This window comes from Gigantopelta aegis, chromosome 4 (genome assembly GCF_016097555.1).
Source record: "Gigantopelta aegis isolate Gae_Host chromosome 4, Gae_host_genome, whole genome shotgun sequence".
Taxonomy (NCBI): Eukaryota; Metazoa; Mollusca; class Gastropoda; order Neomphalida; family Peltospiridae; genus Gigantopelta; species Gigantopelta aegis.
In genome coordinates this window covers 35,053,382-35,072,835 of record NC_054702.1, presented here as the reverse complement: position 1 = coordinate 35,072,835, position 19,454 = coordinate 35,053,382, and the positions used below count along the sequence as shown (strand labels likewise).

The 19,454-nt window shown below is 35.4% G+C and overlaps 1 protein-coding gene across 7 annotated transcripts in view; it reads right to left on the bottom strand.

Annotated features, from left to right (window-relative positions):
* The window catches only part of LOC121370461 (adenylate kinase 9-like), a 55,465-nt gene that overhangs the window by 13,694 nt on the left and 22,317 nt on the right, over positions 1-19,454 (bottom strand). For 3 of the 7 annotated variants that reach the window (XM_041495704.1, XM_041495708.1, XM_041495706.1), the window contains 14 exons: positions 18,744-18,838; positions 17,606-17,737; positions 16,946-16,996; positions 16,341-16,406; positions 13,884-13,907; positions 11,183-11,220; positions 10,071-10,251; positions 8,803-8,918; positions 7,511-7,723; positions 6,823-7,013; positions 5,777-6,076; positions 2,470-2,689; positions 1,356-1,532; positions 80-196 (listed from right to left, as the gene is read on the bottom strand). In XM_041495704.1, the coding sequence (XP_041351638.1) occupies positions 80-196; positions 1,356-1,532; positions 2,470-2,689; positions 5,777-6,076; positions 6,823-7,013; positions 7,511-7,723; positions 8,803-8,918; positions 10,071-10,251; positions 11,183-11,220; positions 13,884-13,907; positions 16,341-16,406; positions 16,946-16,996; positions 17,606-17,737; positions 18,744-18,838 (1,921 nt within the window). The remainder of the gene's footprint in view (positions 1-79; positions 197-1,355; positions 1,533-2,469; positions 2,690-5,776; positions 6,077-6,822; positions 7,014-7,510; positions 7,724-8,802; positions 8,919-10,070; positions 10,252-11,182; positions 11,221-13,883; positions 13,908-16,340; positions 16,407-16,945; positions 16,997-17,605; positions 17,738-18,743; positions 18,839-19,454) is intronic. The other 4 variants (XM_041495707.1, XM_041495709.1, XM_041495710.1 and 1 more) reach the window with 4 other exon arrangements.

Here is a 19,454-nt window from a genome sequence, read left to right as displayed (position 1 = left end):
AAAAAATGTTCTGTAGCCACCCATGTATCACTGTATCAGTGTGTTTCTAAAGTTTACAAAGCTATCTATGGTATCTAACCTGCACCATCTCGAGCCTGTTGGTATCATTGTCGTACACTTCATTGAGTTCATTTCTTATTCGGTCGATGGCATCTTCTTCTAATTCCTCCTCCTCCTCTTCCTCGTCCTCCTCCTCCTAAAATAATCATTTATAAACTATTACTTATAAACAAGCCAGTAATTTGAGCCTATGTTTCTCTTTATAGGTCTCACTAAACAGTTTGTGCCATGGTAAATAGTTCAGGTCCATAGTTCCTCACTGGAACTCTTACTGAATAGCATCAAGGGATAAAAATATGCACCTTTAATTTTAACTTAGTTTTGTGCTTATATCCAATTAAGGTTCAAACTAAATGTCCTGGGCCCTGTTCCACGAAGCGATTGTAGTACTAAGATCACCTTAAGTGCATACAGTAGTTATACAGTTACATTGATCTCAGTGCTAAGGTTGCTTCGTGGAACGGTGCCCAGGATATACATCTTAACTCTCTGAGCTGTCTGTCCAGGATGGAGAGTTAATAGCTGGTGAGAGAGAACTTGATGTAGAGGTTTTACACCCCCCAAAGAAGCTGTTAAAACGTGCTTTGGGAAACAGCGGATACCGAGTTGCCAACCCAGTACCATGCAGTGTCACGTTTGAAAACATAACCACTACACCAGCACTTATCCACATCCCTTGAAATACCAGCAGTACAGCTCTATATGTGTTATGGTGAAATAACCCAAGCAGTCCACTTAAGGTCGACAACAGTCATTTTTTAGACCCTTGTTTTGGCTTCGTACGCAATAAATAAAACATATCCAATGGTAATTTTTTGATATGCTATATTTTTTGACAAAAGGTACTTTTTATTTCTTTCATCTTTTAAAACTTAAAATTAATATTTTGTCCAGAATTATGAAAAATAAAAAATACCGACCTGTAAACAGCATTGACTGCTTATTATAGAAATTTGACAGGGGTCACGGTTAGAAGAGCTACATTACTACAAAATTTACAAAAATTACACCATAACACAAGAATTCTGCAGAATTAAATGTCTCACCTACCATAAACATAAAGGTAATTTGGTAATGCTGACACATAGTCATCAGACGAAACCAACTACATTTTTTCTTTTATATGCACTTTCCCAAAGACAGGATATAGCACATAACACAGCCTTTGATATACCAGTCGTGGTGCACTGGCTGGAACGAGAAATAGCCCAATGGGCCCACCGATGGGGATCGATCCCAAACCGACCGAGCATCAAGCAAGCGCTTTACCACTGGTAAGGTGAGACAAGAATTACCTCAAACTCTTCTGCGAGGACCGCTTCGATGTCATCTTCCTCCTCGTCTTCAGCCTCTTCTTCCTCCTCGTCGTAATCCTCGTCTTCCTTCTCAAACTGACGCTGAGCTAATTTTTCCTTCTTTCTCTCCTCAGCTTCTCTCGTCAGCTCTTCGCGTCTTTTCTGAATTGCAGTATCCTGAAACAGCAGATATAACTAACATGAAAACATAACTTGGCATTTTTAAAGAAGTATTCCAAATATATTACAATTATACAGTTCACAAATTCAGCTTACCAGAAGCCGAAGGAATATAAACAATTTAATCATCTTTTGTTAAGGAATGCTATAGTTTTGATAAATATTTAATATTTATTTACATCAGTAACTCACACATCCATTATTTTTTCATTGTTATCATTTTGTAACATAAATTACAAACAGAGAAATGAAGGCCAGAATTAAAACAAACCAGAAAAAAGGGAAAACACATATGACAATATATGAAGAAAGGTGATACATTTACAAAAGCATAACACATAATAAATCATCTACTTCTCTTTGGCAGTCTTAAACTAAAAACCTTATTTACATATGACATTGATATTATGAAAATACCACAATTGCAAAATACATTCCTACTGACATAAATGAAAACACTTTCATAGCTAGGGTCTCACTACACAGATGTCATCTTCAAACGAAGATTGCCAATAGAACGGGTTCTTGTTGGCTCTAACAACATACACCATTGTGAACATACATTATATAAGCATTTATTTTCACCCCAAAATTGAGAACATTTCTGTCTCAGTTTTTTGCTATATGACCGCATCTGGCTGTAGTACCGGTCCGAACAGGTGGTTCATTAACCGATTCACTCCGGCTGTCACTTGCGCTATATACCCATGTCCCAAAAGGTCAATGCACAATATTACAAAATAACATGGGCAAAATACAGCCAGAAGGCTTACCATTAAACATACATATTATTTTAATTCTTCACCATTTCCTAGAAGTGAATATGTGAACCATAACATGTGTCACAATTAGGAACTATAGTGAACCGTGATGAATGAACTCTCACCCGGAAGTGATCTGTGTAGTGATAGCTAGACGCAAGCATCATACATACCCTTTTCTTCTTAGCTTTTTCCTTCCTCTTCTGCTTCCTTGCCATGAGTTTGTCACGTTTTATTTTCCACCTACTGAGTTTTGGTGGCAGTAGACGTCCGATGACATCAGTGTCCGACACAGTTATGATGATCGCTGCATCCGGGAATAAGCCAGAATCAGCCATGTAGCGAACTTCATCAGCCGTACGTGGAAAGCCTTCCAGAATAAATCCAGTTGACCTATAAAACAATTTGAAGAAAACTTGGATATATTGCTCAGATTACGACAAAGCAAAAATCCAAGACTTCCAAACCATAAGAGCGAAGGAAAATGAAGGAAATTACAGTCACATGACCAGGACAGGAAGGGGTGTACAATAGAAGAATCTTAGGCTATCCCATTGGCTGTTAGTATGTTCGAATCAGACTACTATCCTTAGGGGAATATGCACTAAAGTAGTGTCTGATATAGAATAAAAATGATTTTCGTCAATTAATTTTTTCATATTAAACTGAATAGTAAATATTTTGTAAATACCTATTTAATGATACTCCACCTACTTTAGCATTTACTTGTTTGGTATCGCATTGATGTACAAGGTGGTGTTTACTCTTGGAATTGAAATAAAGATGTCAGTAAACAGGAGATTTGTGACCTTTATTGGAACAGACTATAACACATTTTGATGATGTGTGTCAATTTCATTTACCCATAAATAAACTTTTAATTTAAAACTGCAAGTTAACTGATTATTTTTAATTGCAGCATAAATTATTAATTATGACCAGCATATTTGGTGAATATAAATTCAATATATACTACTCAAAAGAATTTAAGGGTCAGACGATATTTTCGACATTATTTTCTGAATGTCAATTATATTAGCTAGACCATAATGTCACGCATGGTATTGTTCCATTTTGACGAAAGTGGGTCTAAGCAACCCATAAATGAATTAAAATCCACTGTCATTGACACTGTCGACTAGTTCTAATGGCGAAAACATGCTTACATTTGCACGTAAATTAGGGCGAAAGCAAAAGGTCTGCTAAGTGCCCATAACTTGCTTTTTCACAAAGTGCTTCATTTACACGCTTTGCATGTGTATTCCATGTTCCCAATGCTGAATTTCCGTATAATTGGAGCTTGCGTTCGTGTACGGTGCACACTCCAAATTCGACAATGGTACGACGTCAACTGACTATCGAAGATCGAGGAAGGGCTATTGCTTGGCTTCAGGATGGTAATACGCAAAGAAATGTTGCTCTGAGACTTGGTGTCAGTCAGAGTGTCGTTGGCCGACTGTGGCAACGGTACCAAGCAATGAATTCTGATCGAAATCGTCCACGTTCGGGAAGACCCCGAAGCACTACAAATAAAGAGGACCGCTACATCACCAATATGGCTCTACGTCAACGCACAACCACTGCACGCCGATTACGTGACAATCTGCGGACTGCGACTGGAACTTGAGTGTCTGATCAAACCATACGCAATCGTCTGAGAGCCAATAATCTACGCTGCCGTCGCCAGGCTGTTCGACCACCACTCCTACCACGTCACAGAACGGCCAGACGTCACTGGTGCACACTTCATCTGCAGTGGCAACGTGTTCAGTGGGGTCGAGTGATGTTCACTGATGAGTCCAGGTTTAGTCTCCAGTTCAACGACGGTCGGGTTCGTGTCTACAGACGTCCTGGGGAGCGCTTCGCTGACGTTAACGTTAGACAACGTCATCGGTTCGGTGGTGGCAGCGTCATGGTGTGGGGCGGCATCTCTATCCACCACAGGACCCCCCTCTATGTGGTGGATGGCAATCTGAATGGAATCCGCTATCTGAATGAGATTATCCGGCCGTTGGTTCTCCCAGGCCTTCAGCAGATTGGCGGCGGGGCAGTTCTGCAGGATGACAATGCCAGACCCCACCGCGCCAGGGTGGTAACGAACTTTCTCAGACAACAAGGTATCGCCAGGATGGATTGGCCAGCATATTCGCCTGACTTGGCCCCAATAGAGTCCGCCTGGGACGAATTAGGCAGGAGAGTTCGGGATAACCATGCCCCTCCGGCCAACCTTCATGATCTGGGTCAACTTCTTATGGCAGAGTGGCAGGCCATTCCCCAAGAGTTCTTCAGACGTCTGATCAACAGCATGAGGCAACGATGTGTCGAGTGTATTCGCGCCAGGGGTGGATTCACACACTATTAAACGAATGTTCTAATGTGTAAAATCCATGTTTGACAACCTTCAACTTTGACAGCATGTCATGTGACTTTCTTATATACAGTGACGTTTATTTGTGGGTTTTTGTAAATATGGAACAATAAATTAAATTTTTGGTGTAGTTTACATCATCAATGTAATACACTCTGAGACTTATTTGGTTATAAATTTTTGATGCTATATTAGAAGTTATATGTGAGCATCTGTTTGTGATAAAGATTCTCCAATAAAAATGTATTTTCTACTAGTAGATAAAATAATTTGCTATAATCATGTATGGGCATATAGTTAAAGGTGTAATCTTTAAATGTTAAAGCAAAATTTAATAAAAACATGATCTGCAACAGCGGTCATTATGCAACTATGAGATAGCACCTTTAATACAGGTATAATAGATCACAAACTCTTGACAGTTTTGCTCTAAAGTTACTTATAAATGTTTACAAATATTTTGTTTTGAGCAACTGAATTGACATGTTGACCAAATTTTTTATAGTCTGTTCCAATAAAGTGCACAAATCACCTGTTTACTGACATATTTCTTTTAATTTCAAGAGTAAACACCACCTTGTACATCAGTGAGAGCCAAAACAAGTAAATGCTAAATTAGTTAGACTATCATTAAATAGATATTTACAAAATATTTACTTGTCTGTTTAATATGTAAGAAATACTCGACGAAAATCATTGTTATTCTATTTCCGACACTACTTTAGTTTGAGAACAGGTGATGTTGAAAAGAAATGATTATTTTGTCATAAATTATAAAAAACGTTTTTATCTCAATTAGTATTGTAGCCAGATTTAATTACTTTTGCTTAGAAATATGTCTTTGATAGATTAACATATTATTTTGCTAGAAAATATGTTCTACCACATATTATATTCAAGAAACAAAATGCACTCCAAAATGTTTATTCAAAGTTTAACCCTACTATTCGAACTGAAGAAATAATTAAAAAAACCTATATCCTATGTAATAATATTACAATGCCACCAAAATATTTTATACCTGGAAGATATCACTTACATCCTAACCCAATTAAAAACAAAAAAAACCTCCCCAAAAACACAATTTCAAAACAAAATACAGTGAGACTCACTTAAAGGACTCCTTCTGCCAGAACTGTGGAATGATGTTGTCCAGCACTTCTCCCGGTAGCGGCTCGTCTGACTCCAGATTGGCCCGGATAGCTTCCTCATCCTCTGTCAATTGGGGCTCTTCATCCTCTTCATCTTCGTCTTCGGCTTTTTCATCTTTAGACTCTGTCTGAGTTACTCCTCCCTGGGAGTCGGTCTGAGTATCACTGTCAGGTGCTCTGGCTGTCCCGTCACTCTCAATTGCTGAGTCACTGGTAGGAGCAGTAATAGCACTTTGTGGCTCCTCTTCGTCTTCATCATGGCTGAAAAGGTAGAGATTTGTGAGTATGCAAAACTATTGAGACTATTGTCCATAGACAGTGAGGATTCTGAAAGGGATCTTCTAACCTATACAAAAGTAATCATTGTCTACTACTACCACTACTACAAACAACTATACTAACCACTAACTACCACAACTAATTTTACCACATAGCAAATAATGGATTTGTTCTCCATGATGTTCAATAAATATTCATTCAGGCAATCATTTTGATTCATTCAGTCATTCAATCGCACTCCCTCATCCAATTTATAAAATAAAAATACCACTGTAAGCAACCTAACACAGAAATGAGGTATACAACTTATTTATGACTTATTTAACCATTGTCACCTCAGCAAGATATTGGGCTATTTTTAATACAAACAAAGAAATGAACACTTCCAAAATTAATGGTACCCAAAGAATTTTGTACCTCTAAACAGTAATTTTGATCATCAAATACCAGTTTAAACTGTGTCACCAAATTTAAGCTACTAAAATCAACTGTGCCTATTTCTACACAAAGCACACATGAAGTAAAAAAAACTAAAAACTGGTGTGCCATGTTCGTTATTCTCCTGTTATCTCCTCATTCTCGTGTACTTTGATCACCAAAAACCGGTTTAACCATGTCACAAAAATTAAGCTACTAAAATCCACTGTACACAAAGCACACATGAAGTAAAACAAATATATATATCCATGAAGTAAAAAAAAACAAATGCATTGTGCCATGTTGCTTACTCTTCTGGTATCAACTCATTCTCGTCTTCATATTCAGGTCCAACCCTTTTCTTGGTCTTTGCAATGATCAGCTCCTGCAGTCTGTCCTTGAATGATATGTGGAACAGGCCCAGTTTCTTGGCAAGGTGTCGACCATGTAACGACTTTCCTGACCCACGTGGACCCAGTATGAGTAACCGGATTGGCGGCGGCTGAAAAAAGAAAAAGATTTTTTTTTGTTATCCTCAATATTCTGATTATCCAAAATGAAATAAAGATCCGAACAAAAAAAAAAAAAATGAAAGAATGAAAAGTTGTATAATTGAATATTAAATTAATGACAATCAGAATAAAACTGAGTCTCAAACAAATTCAATGGTTAAAAAATTGTGATAAATATTATTTTAAAAAAAACATCAAAATAAAAACTGCTTAAATTCTTTAAGAATGTAGAGAACATCTAGAAATAGAGAATATCTAGAAATAGACAAAGACTTCAGTTTCTAGTTATGGGACTTGACTATCTTGACGAAACATGTTTGAACATGGTTTTTTTCTACAGACAGAACATCTTGAGTGCTTTACAAAGACCTTTGGTTACTATTAGAGGGTAATATTCAAAGTAAACCCCACTACATTGTTCTTTTTAAAAACAAATATTGAGTAAAGAAGATGTACCGGTAAACAGATTATAGAAACGAAAACCTACATCTAGCGGTTTATTTTTCGGCAAATATTTTTCTGGAGCAGCCAGGAATGTATCTCTTGATTCACTAGACTGCAGATAGTAAACCTTCTCCCTGTATCTGGCGGCAATTTCTGGGTTTCCCGGAAACAAGACGCCATCGTCTGTGAGAGCCACAGGACAAAAGTGATTTGTGTCACCAAGAGGTTTCTTTTTGGAGCGGTTTGGATCTTCTTCCTGAAAGGGTCAAAGAAAATTAAACATGTCTAGTATTATATCTGAATTGAAATTCAGTCAAACAAAGTTCAAAAGTCTGAAAAAACAACAACAACACACATCTTTTATTATTATAAACTGTAAACAAATGGTAAAAAAACAAACAATATTAAATTTTTCGTTTTTATATGTGAACAATTTGTAAAATGGAAAATACATACATATATAAAACTTCACATGTTGTTTTCACTTCCTATTTATTGCACAAGTTTATTTTGCACACGCATATATACAACGAGACAACGTAGCAATCGAGTGGTATGTTCTTGAGCAAAATAAACGAGTGCAATTAGGCCCTGACCGTAACGTTTTACAGTTGTAGCCCACTGGTCTATCAGGTTATAAAATCTGGTGGCCCTCAGTGAAAATTGGTAGCCCAATAATTTTAATAAATTAAAAAAAGAGAGAGCAAAACAGAAAATCATTTATTTTTATTAAACACCTTGTTTAAAGGGGGTATTTTGTTTACGTGTTTAAGCGTCTTGGTGATTGCGGAGTAACTGAATGTGCAAAATAAATCAAGTAGCCTGGCGGACTACTGGGTTTAGACATCTGGTAGCCAAAATACACTGGGCTACTGTTAAGGTCAAGCCCTGGCAATAAATAGGAAGCAAAAACAACGTATATGAAGTTCTGTATTTATTACATACCTTTCTTTTATATTTTACAAAAACGGTTTTTATTTTAACGTGATAACAACTCTTTCTTAAATGTATGATTAATACTCCTTTCATGGATTTACTTAATGTTAAGAATTATCCTGACAATCATGTATTTCTAAAACATAATACTTACAATTCCAAATTCATAAAAATTCTGGTGTACATTAAAGTCACATCAAGACGCTGTTTTGATCTTCTATGAACATTAGGATTACCAAGAATACACTTCCTTTAATTCTTATTTATTACTTCCAAATTGACATTAGTTTTAGATGAAACAAATTCAAAATGTTTTTTGGCACTATTACAACAGACTATTTCCCTATATTTTGTTGTGTAAAGTTTACTTCAGTCCTGACATGATATCTCTTTTATTACCTCAGCCTCTGCCGCTTCCTCCTCCTCCTCTTCCTCTGCAGCATCAGCCTCCATGTCCTCCTCCTCCTCATCTAGATCCATCCCAGAGAACTCCCAGCCAGTGTAGGTAAACTGCTCTGTAACCAAACACATACATGAGATTATTACACAGATGAACACCCAGCCTGTGTAGGTAAACTGCTCTGTAACCAAACACATACATGAGATTATTACACAGATGAACTCCCAGCCAGTGTAGGTAAACTGCTCTGTAACCAAACACACACATGAGATTATTACACATATGAACTTAGTAATTATTATATGAGCTAGTGTTTTGTACTGATTTTACGAAATGAGTGTCAGGATTCTTGTATTGCCTGAGTGAGAGTGAGGGTAATACATGAATCCTGACACAAGTTTCATGAAATCAGTACGACTCACACATGAGTGTAATAATTTCTTTATTATCCATATTATTAATTTTTTTTTAATAAATAACAAGGACCATGTCAAAACGTTTCAAAAGTAACTAGAAGAAGATGATGAAATGAAGTCACAGTCAATGTTATTAGCATATCAAGTCTGGCCAAGCTGTGAACAAAGAACAGTGAAATATCCTCGCCATGATGCAAGTACCTCCCCTTTTAACTGATTCACACTTTCTGGTTCAACAACACATACATGTGAACTGAATAAAAACCAGGCCTCTAGTCAGCAAAAAACCAATTCTTGCTGCATTTATTTGAAATAAAATAATTTACAAAAAAGCCCTAGAGTACCGGTGAGGACCATGATACGTCCGTCAAAAATAGGTTGCGGTATCATAGTTATGGTACTTGACACACCACCATCCCAAGTTGTACTTGCATGTACTTGATGATTCTATTTGAATTGATAAGAAAGTTAAAGTTTTAAAGGGGTTTTTTTTAACGACACCACTACAGCACACTGATTTATTAATCATCAGCTATTGGATGTCATATATTTGGTAATTTGACATACATATATAGTCTCAGAGAGGAAACCCGCTACAGGGATCTTTTATATGCACCATCCCACAGACAGGATAACACATACCATGGCTTTTGCTATACCAGTCATGGTGCACTGGCTGGAACGAGAAATAGACCAATGGGCCCAATGACAAGAATCGAACCCAGATCGACCACGCATCAAGCGAGCGCTTTGATAAGAAAGATATGGTCTAAAAACTAAACATTTACAGATGGACATATGTATGGCCAGATGGATAACGCCATGCGAAAATGTATATACAGTGTACTTACTTTCAACTTGAATGACAGAGTCCTGCAGAACACCTTCAATGCCTTTTTCACCAACGTCAACTTCTATGGGTTCAATGCCAGCAGACCCAGTGATGGTTCCAACAATACTGCTAAACTCTTTGTCAAATTCACTAAGTTTCTGACGGAACTCTTCTAGCTCTGGACCAGTAGGAATTTTAATCTGCAAGAGACAAAAATATTATAATAAGAATACTTGGGTGACCATTAATTTTAAATTTCTAAAGTTTAAAATAATCTAACAGTGTCTTTTTGCTGCAGACTGAATGAGTGTTACCAGCATATAAATATACCCAGGTGCATGGGCAGGAATTTATGTAGGGGAGGGTCTAGACTGCGGTGAGTGATGTGTCTAAGGGGGTCGAGACATGATTCCCAAGGAAATATATTTTTTAAAAAGAAAAAATTGTTAGAACCCCTGACACAACCCTCCCTACCCATGCACCTGAAGCCAGTTTAATTGTTCATTTATTTGTATATTTGTTTGTTCGATCATTCTTCATTTATTGCAAAGTATCAGTTTTATTTTAAACAGTAGTAAAATGATCATCTAAATTCATAGCAATGTAAATAACCTCATGATGCAACTTTCAATAACCTCAGGGCTAGCTCTGGCACTCGCCAAGTTCGCCAAGTGTGAATTTTTAAAATGACTGGTGAATTTTATGTTCATTTAGCTAATAAATTTCATGTAATAATTGTTGTTTTATTAGAAAATAACTGGGTTTTTGCAAATATTGAAGTTTAAATAGATGATTAGGCAAGATTTTCTGTTCACCCTGAACCTTGTGCATATTACATTTATTGCAAGATAAGATTAACTTTAGTATATCCTTTTCTATCAGTAACATAAGACTCACTTTGAAATTCAGACTTACAACAGACCCAGTTTGTATATTATGTAATAGGTGTCCGAAGATGACAGCAAAGTAGAGGAAGGGTGGAGCAGTTATATATTAATGTGATTTTCAAATGGGCAGCATTACATGATCTTCAAATATGGGGTGGGCAGTGCCCTCTGTTACCCCCCCCCCCCCCCCCCCCCACACACACACACACTTTATTATGTCTATGTATGTTTAAATGGTTCTTACTTCTTTTGTTTCTTCAGGAACCCAAGCCTCTTCTTGCTCTGTATAATATAACAAAATTGCAAATGTAGCAGCAACCAAAACCACACAGCTAGATACAGACAGTAACTATTATAAGAATAAGAAAAATAAGATATAATTTCATCAAAACAATAGTATTAGTGTTTTCCCTAGAAATTTGGCTAGACATGGTAGACAAAACACTTTTAGGGATTTTCATCATTCTCAGGCAACTTTTATTTTTCTCTCATTAAAGACCAAAGACTAATTGAAATAAAATTAAATATAATTAATGTGCTTGCTTTAATAAATGATACCAAAATATATAATGGGGATATTTTATTAATTAATAATACATTTTCTGAATGTTTTATAAAGATACTTTTAGAATTAACAGCTTGTTTAATCTCAGGGCAGCATGGCACTCATTAAGGCAAGATGGCCCTAGACTATTGAGGCATGGTGGCGCACCATACTTAAACAAGCTAGGAAAAACACTAGATACTCAGAGATGAGTTCCTGCTGGATTGTGATGGGTTCAGCTTGACTGTCACCCAGTAATTTGCCAAGCAACAAAATAGTATTTCCTGGCACTAACTGCTTATCAAATGAGACGCATTATTACAGCGTATGGAATCAATGACATTAACAATTATAGTAACAAGTTAGAGTAAGTGAAACCTAGGCAAATGTTGCCTTGTTATTAGGAATTACACTGTAAAGTAGAAGAACAGTCAAACCTTAATAAAAGTTGTCACATACCCAAATTTGTTTAGTAACAAGTCTCATTTCAAACTTTCAATATCTCTACCCAAGGCTCAATTAAAAGATACCAACTTCAGTTTGTTAAAGCATTTTATTATTTGCACAGATATAAAATATATAGTATTATTAGTATTATTGATACATTTCAGTAAAAAGAAAGTTTATATTTTCATTACAGTGTCTGTCATCAGCAACCAGTCTTACCAATTGTTGAAAAACATGACCTCTCACTAAATGTGGATATATACAATAATCATTTCATGCATTTGACTAAATACTGTATGAATATAATAATTAGAGCATTTAATGTATTTTTGTCCAATATAATTTTTTGTCAACCTTGTGATGTGAGAAAAATCATATTATCATAATTATAGTGAGTCAAATAATTTCAGTGAAGATTCTTTGTGAAATATTACATATTACATGTATACCAACTCATAAGCCATTTCAGAAAATGTGATCAATCATCAATGACAAGAACTCAATATGTATTGCAGGTGTCACATATAAAACAAAAGGTAATCAAATAGAATCAATTTCCGAGAAAACTGACCCAAATTTTAAATGCAAGCAGCATAATTTGAAATGTGCTTGGCATGTGTACATGCATGTACATGTATATAAATTAAAATATAATGAAAACGAATTTTTGTTAAACAGAACAAGTCCAAATTAGTATTATTGATACATTTATTAGTAGCAACTGGAGATATATATATATAAATAATGTATATAGTGGATTCGTCACGAGTATTTTTGAATATGGAAAATGTTAACCGAGTCCATGTTAACTAGATGAGGTTGATATTTTATACATTAAAAAACATGAGTAGCGAATACTATTTATCCTATAACACTTCTAGAAAAACATTTTAATAAATATTTTAGTAAATCACAGTACTAAAGTATCCACCGTCGGTAATATGATGTCATATCGATTAGCACAAATTAGTTTGATGTCACACATTTTAACTATATCGTTAAAAACGTTACACTCAGGTATACAGGTCTTGTTGGCTTGTAGGCAAATGACTCACCCGCAGAAACACATTACCTAGAGATCTTGCAAATTTGCATACCATTATTAACCGGGTTAATACACTAAATGATCACACTGGTTTATGACGTGGATATTATGGGTAAATTATAGGATAAATTATTAAAAACAACAGACTACCTGAACATTAGTTATCAGTATTTTTTAAGTTGTAATATATAGTTTATATTTGTCACAAGAAAAGAGATTTGCTAAAGCGACCATTTAAAATTATTACAAATAAAAATATTTTAGATTTTATTATGAGGTTGAGATAATTCAACTGTGATAACACCACTTTAATCTTAAGTTTCAAGCAGAACGAAACCTTCAGATCCTAAACTAAGTAGAATGCAAAAAATGTGACTGCATGCTGTGAAATAGTCTTCAACATCTAGATTATCTTCTGCCAGTCAGGACATGAAAACATTCACTAGACTGGTTTATGTGCTGCACATTATTAGAATTATACAATGTCCACATCGGAAACCAGTCAACTAGCTCGCAAACATTAGTGTTGCTTGCTGCCAGTGATTGCATGGCTGTATAAAGCAATGAGTGTAAAATTGATGTGACTGTAACTAAACTTTAACAAAACTCTAACTGAACTTGAATCAAACTGGAACTAAATGTCAACAAACATCAATATAAACAAAGCATGATAGCAGTCAACCAGTGGGCAAAATGTGTTTTTTCTATAAACTTACCTTAAGCACTGTAAGCATGTGAAAAGGTTTTATTTAATGAACTATATATTTGGTAGAAAAACGAACATATTGTAATACATCTGGAATAAAGTGGCTAGTTACAAATATAAATTTATATCCAGTTCAAGTTTACGAAGAACAACAATTTGATAGTAACTGGTATAACCATAATTTTGTCAGTCATGAGACATACCTTCTGGCCGATTCTCAGATGCATCTATAACAAAGTGTCAATCTTTCACTTTTTGATGCACAATATAAAGGAAACTCTAAAAATATCTTAATTAATAAAAGTGTACAAACCGATTCATACTGCTTTGCATGAATTTGAGGTATGAAATTTATTTCCACACAATTTGTTAATACTATTAGTAATATAATGCTTAAAAGTTATAAATATTAACTTCTTTAATCAATAAATATTTTGAATTTTATAGTAAAAGTTTGTTTGGTTTAACACCATCACTAGAACACACTGATTTATTAATCACTAGGCTATTGGATGTCAAACATTTGATAATTCCGACATTATTATAGTCTTAGCGGAAACCTGTTACATTTTTCCAATAGCAGCAAGGGATTTGTTACATGCTCCTTCTCACCGACAGGATGGCACATACTACAGCCATCAAGATACCAGTCATGGGGAACTGGTTGGGGTGGGGGAGAGGGGGGACTCGAGTCAGAGATTGGGTACACCAAGGGGGTTCGATCCTCCAATTCAAGCATCTCAGGCTGGTACTCTACCAAATGAGCTAGATTCCACCCTCACGGTAAGAGTTAGTTAGTTTTGTTTAATGACACCACCAGAGCACATTGATTTATTAATCATCGGCTAGTGGATGTCAACATTTGGTAATTTTGACATATAGTCTTACGAGAGAAAACCTGTTACATGTTTCCATTAGTAGCAAGGGATCTTTTATATGCACCAACCCACAGACAGGATAGAACATACCACGGCCTTTGATATACCAGTCATGGTGCACTGGCTGGAATGAGCAATAGCCCAATGGGCCCACCGACAGGGATATCAATCCCAAACCAACCGTGCATCAAGCGAGCACTTTACCACTGAGCTACGTCCCGCTCCCTCACTGTAAAGAGTTCAAGTACCGAGTCTCAGTGTTACAAAATACACAAATGTCTAGGAAATGACAATTTAACATCTTCAATATAGTGAATTAATAAGCAACTCTGTCTCCACAACAAATGCATGAATCAAAGGTCAGCACATTTTGGTATCACAAACAAGCGGAAAACTGTTAGCTGTTAGGGATGGTATATATTTTATACTTAGTTTACAAATTAACATATTTATAGCAACGGCACTTAGCACTCTTATTAACACTCCTTACACTGCACACTTGAGGTTATAAAAGTGATTACAGTGGATGTATAATTCAAAGCATGATTTCGATGATACAGCAAACGGATACTGTAACAAATGAACAGATATATATATATACCAAGCCTGGAAACAAGCAGATGATTAAGAATGTTGTATGGTTCGAGTTTACCATCTGTCAAGACTTGACTGTCATCAATTTATATGTGATTAGTGAAAGGAAAGGGTTCAACACCACCTCAGCACCTTTAAAACTATAACTATTAGGTGTCTAACTTATGGTTATTTTAACACTTAGTCGAGAGAGAGAGATAGAGGAAACCCAAAGCCACAACATACATGTAGGCTATTCCCATCAAAAAGCAGCAAAGGAATGTTTTATAGAAATGTTTCAATAGACAGAAGAGTACATACCATGACCTTTGATGTACCAGTCATGGAACACTAACTGGGACAGATTAAAATATGAGTCTGTTGAGGGCAATAGATCATGAGACCTATCACATCCCAGGCAGGCACTCTACCACCTAGCAACATCTCACCCTACACCTCCCCAATGACCTGTTCACCCACTGATACAAGTCCAGTATCTACCAGACTCTAACCCACTGAACTGCCATAATGCCTATACACCATGTGGTAAGGTAAATATTTAATGCTGTTTTTAAAGCATGCCCAGGATGTGGTAAGGATGTGATAATTATCTTTTAAATAAAAGGAGGCTACTACAGACTGCACCATCTACTGTTTATTAATGAAAACAATGAGATGGGGTAGGAGTAGGACAGGGTTTTCACTACAATCTGAAAGAATACATGAGAATTTTAAGCATTTCATTCAATGCCTATTTTCCTGTGGAGACGACACTACTGGTAAATTCAGGGACCCATTTCACAAAACATCGTAAGCCAAGTTTTGCAAGTAAACATAAATCTAGGACTAAACCACAATTCTTATTACAAATAACAGTACAACTAATTTAGTTTGAAGTACACAAATTTAATTTTCTTTTGTCCTTAAAATTATCCATCTTCCGTAATGATGTAATTTTCTTAATTTTAATTTTTTTTTGTGAAATGGCCCCCAGGTTTTGGGATTGGAAAACTGTTGCCACATACATCAGTGTTGTAGGTTTACATACATGTAAACCCTTTGGTTGACAAGAGTGACTGGGTGCAGAAATAGGGGGACTGTAACTACATTTTCTTTTTGTCTAGCACAAATTTGTACATGCAGGACAGTTTCACAGAAACAGCTTTAGATACAGTATTTCCAGGCCTGTATACCAGTGTACAAAGTTACCTGACTTAGTGCGTTCCGGAGACGTGCGTTCCGGAGACGCACTTTCTTGTTGAGTCTCAGGTACATCTGTAATGAAGTGGCAATTTGTGATGTCTGAACGTATGACACGTATCAAACTATTTTAGAAAAACTAATATTTGAAATATCAATTCATACATACATGTAGCTTGAGGTTTAAGCTATTATTTTATAGATAATTTTTCAACAATAACCTCAGAAATGTCTAGACTTTAACAATTAATTTTTAACTTTAAACTTTTTGTTGATAATGTCTGTGTTAATAAAACTGCCCCAAACAGTTTTCCTAAATTTCATCTCTCAAATATCAATGCTATTTTTTGTTGGCATTTTAAATGTAAATTTAAAAATGATTCCTAGACTTTTAGTTGTACATCTTACGACAGCAGCAAACTCAAGAAAGTTCTTTTAATGGAATTTTTAATATAATACTTGACCTCAAAGTGTAGGCAAATATGTTTTTATGTGACAGAATTGTTTTTTTTATGTATGGCAAAACTGAATGCATGCAGGACATTAGAACAGGCAGATGAAATAAAATTGTAGTTATTTCCAGGTCTGCAAACAAATCTATGTTTGTAAGTTACCTGACTTAGTGCGATCAGGTGACACACTTTCTGACTGATCCTCAGGCACATCTGTAACAAAGTGGCAATCCAGGGTTTGAACGTTCTATACGTATCAAAATGTTTGAGAAAATTTTGATACTATTATGTTAAAAATCTATCTTAGCTTGAGGTTTGAGGTAATTTTTTTACATATAATGTATTAATAACAGTGCCAGTAAGTTCTTGATAATTATTTATTAAAACAAGTTATTTTTTATTTTTTTATTTAGTGAATATACAATACTATGATCTTAATGTTACAAAAACATAATAATTCAGCTGACGGAATTTTTTTAAGAGTAGCAGTTTTTTAACTGATTATTTTTAATTCAAACAATAAATTTTAAAATTATTTTAAAGTATTACCTACAGAAGCAGTTAGAATGAATGGTATGCCATTTTGTGCACGGTATGTGTTATATATGTTAGCATGTCTAAACAGCTATTTCTAAATAAGAAATCTATCTAGAATAACTAATAAATAGACTATCAAACAACTTCCTTATATTTTGTTCCATGTGAAATAATTTTCACTTCTGTCACTTTACTAATTAACACACATGGTATGTTAAAAACTACAAGTATTGCATCCTCATGATAACACACGATAGCTCATACAATATTCTCTATTTTCCTCACCTGCTTTAGCTGCCTCCTCACCCTGGGTTGCCTCGGTGTCTGGTTCAGCCTCCTGAGGTTGGTCACCAGAAGAATCGCCCTCCACGGGTTGCTCACCATCCTGAGTAGCTTCAAGGTCTTCTCCTTCTCCCTCTAGAACAAACCGATACCAGTACCATATACTGTAGTCCTTCCAACAGAGAACATCTTTTTTCATACTATGGAATTTACTTCAAAGATATTTATGAGCAGACTCTTTTATAAAGTGCCCACAAAAATTATATTTTTAAAATTTATTTCCAAAACATTTAACATTTGTTCTGAACCCCACATAAGACCATTCTTTACTCATCACAAAGATTGGAGTATAAGCATGTTTTGTATACTGTGTGTTACACTTTTACATGTCATATAAATAACTGTCATTTTGAATAAATGGCCTTTTCAGTTACTGTCTCTTTTTTGTTTATCATTGGTCTTACAAGCTTGCAATCTTTAGGATCCTGTATAATTTTACTTTTCTTCTTACATCAAACATTTTTGTAGGAGGATGGACAGACTATAAATATCTAACCAGTGTAATGAGGACTCTTAAGAGCAACTGATTTCTGTTTATTTATTTACTTCAGCTGGGACATATTCTGTTTAGAGAAATTAATACGGTATTGCATCTTATAAAGATGGGCATTGTTACAAACAAAGTTCTCCGACCAAGTTCTTGTATTTCATATTTTTGGATTCTGTTAGAGGTCACTGACAATTACCAACATGTTCATGCATATACAAACCATACGTTGGGAGGGAGAGGTTAATGCTACCATTCGCTTTTTAATCCCCCCCCCCCCACCCCCCAATTATTATTTTTTTAAACATGTTCATAAAACATTTCCATTGAAGTTGGGGGAAAAGTATGTTTTTGTATAGTTGAGGAAATGTTGACTTGTGAATGACCCATTATTGATTTTGTTTAAAAACGACTGTCAAATTGGACTACAACAAACATCAGAACAATGAGAAAGAGTACTGAATTAACAAACACTAATATTCTAAAAAAGGAAAATGCATTTGATACATAATTCAAGTTGCTAAACAAAACCTCTATTATTCACTAGATTGAGAATGATATTAGGGTCCGTTACTACTCAAATATATATCTCACCTTCCTCTGCCTCTTCTTGCTTCCTCCGTCTTTCTTCTTCAGCAAATTGTCGAAGTTCTTCTTCTATTCTCTGTTTCTCCCTCTCTTCTTGAAGTCTGCAAAAATGTTACCAATGTTAGGCAATATATCGCATGGGTGTATTCACTAATTCATATTTTCAACCTTTTTGCACACTTCACTGGATGGAAATAGTAATAGAACAAAAAGAAATACCTTTCATAAAAAGAATGGTTTCTATACCTTTTTTGTTTGTTTTCTTAATAACGTGATATTTGGCAAATATGTTTGCTCAACAACAATGGCAGAACATCTTGGTCATTTTGAGGAATTGACAGCTGATTTTGACAGCTAATTTGATAATAAATTTGACATTTTTTCCAATAACAAATAGTATAAAATCTTGGCAAGTTAATCATAGTTCATTTTCAAAACAAACTCAGGTCAGCAAAACACAATGGTTGAGAATAATGGCTATATATATTGGACATATAGCCATAAATGTTCTTAACATATCAAATTGTTTCATAATTCTAAACTAAAAAAGGTACATATTTTGCTGCTCTCTGCACTCTTGGTAAATTCGGGGCAGGACGTAGCTCAGTGGTACAGCACTCGCCTGATGCACAATTGATCTCTGTCAGTGGATCCATTAGGCTATTTCTCGTTTCAGACAGTGCTCCACAACTGGTGTAACAAAGGCTGTGGTATGTA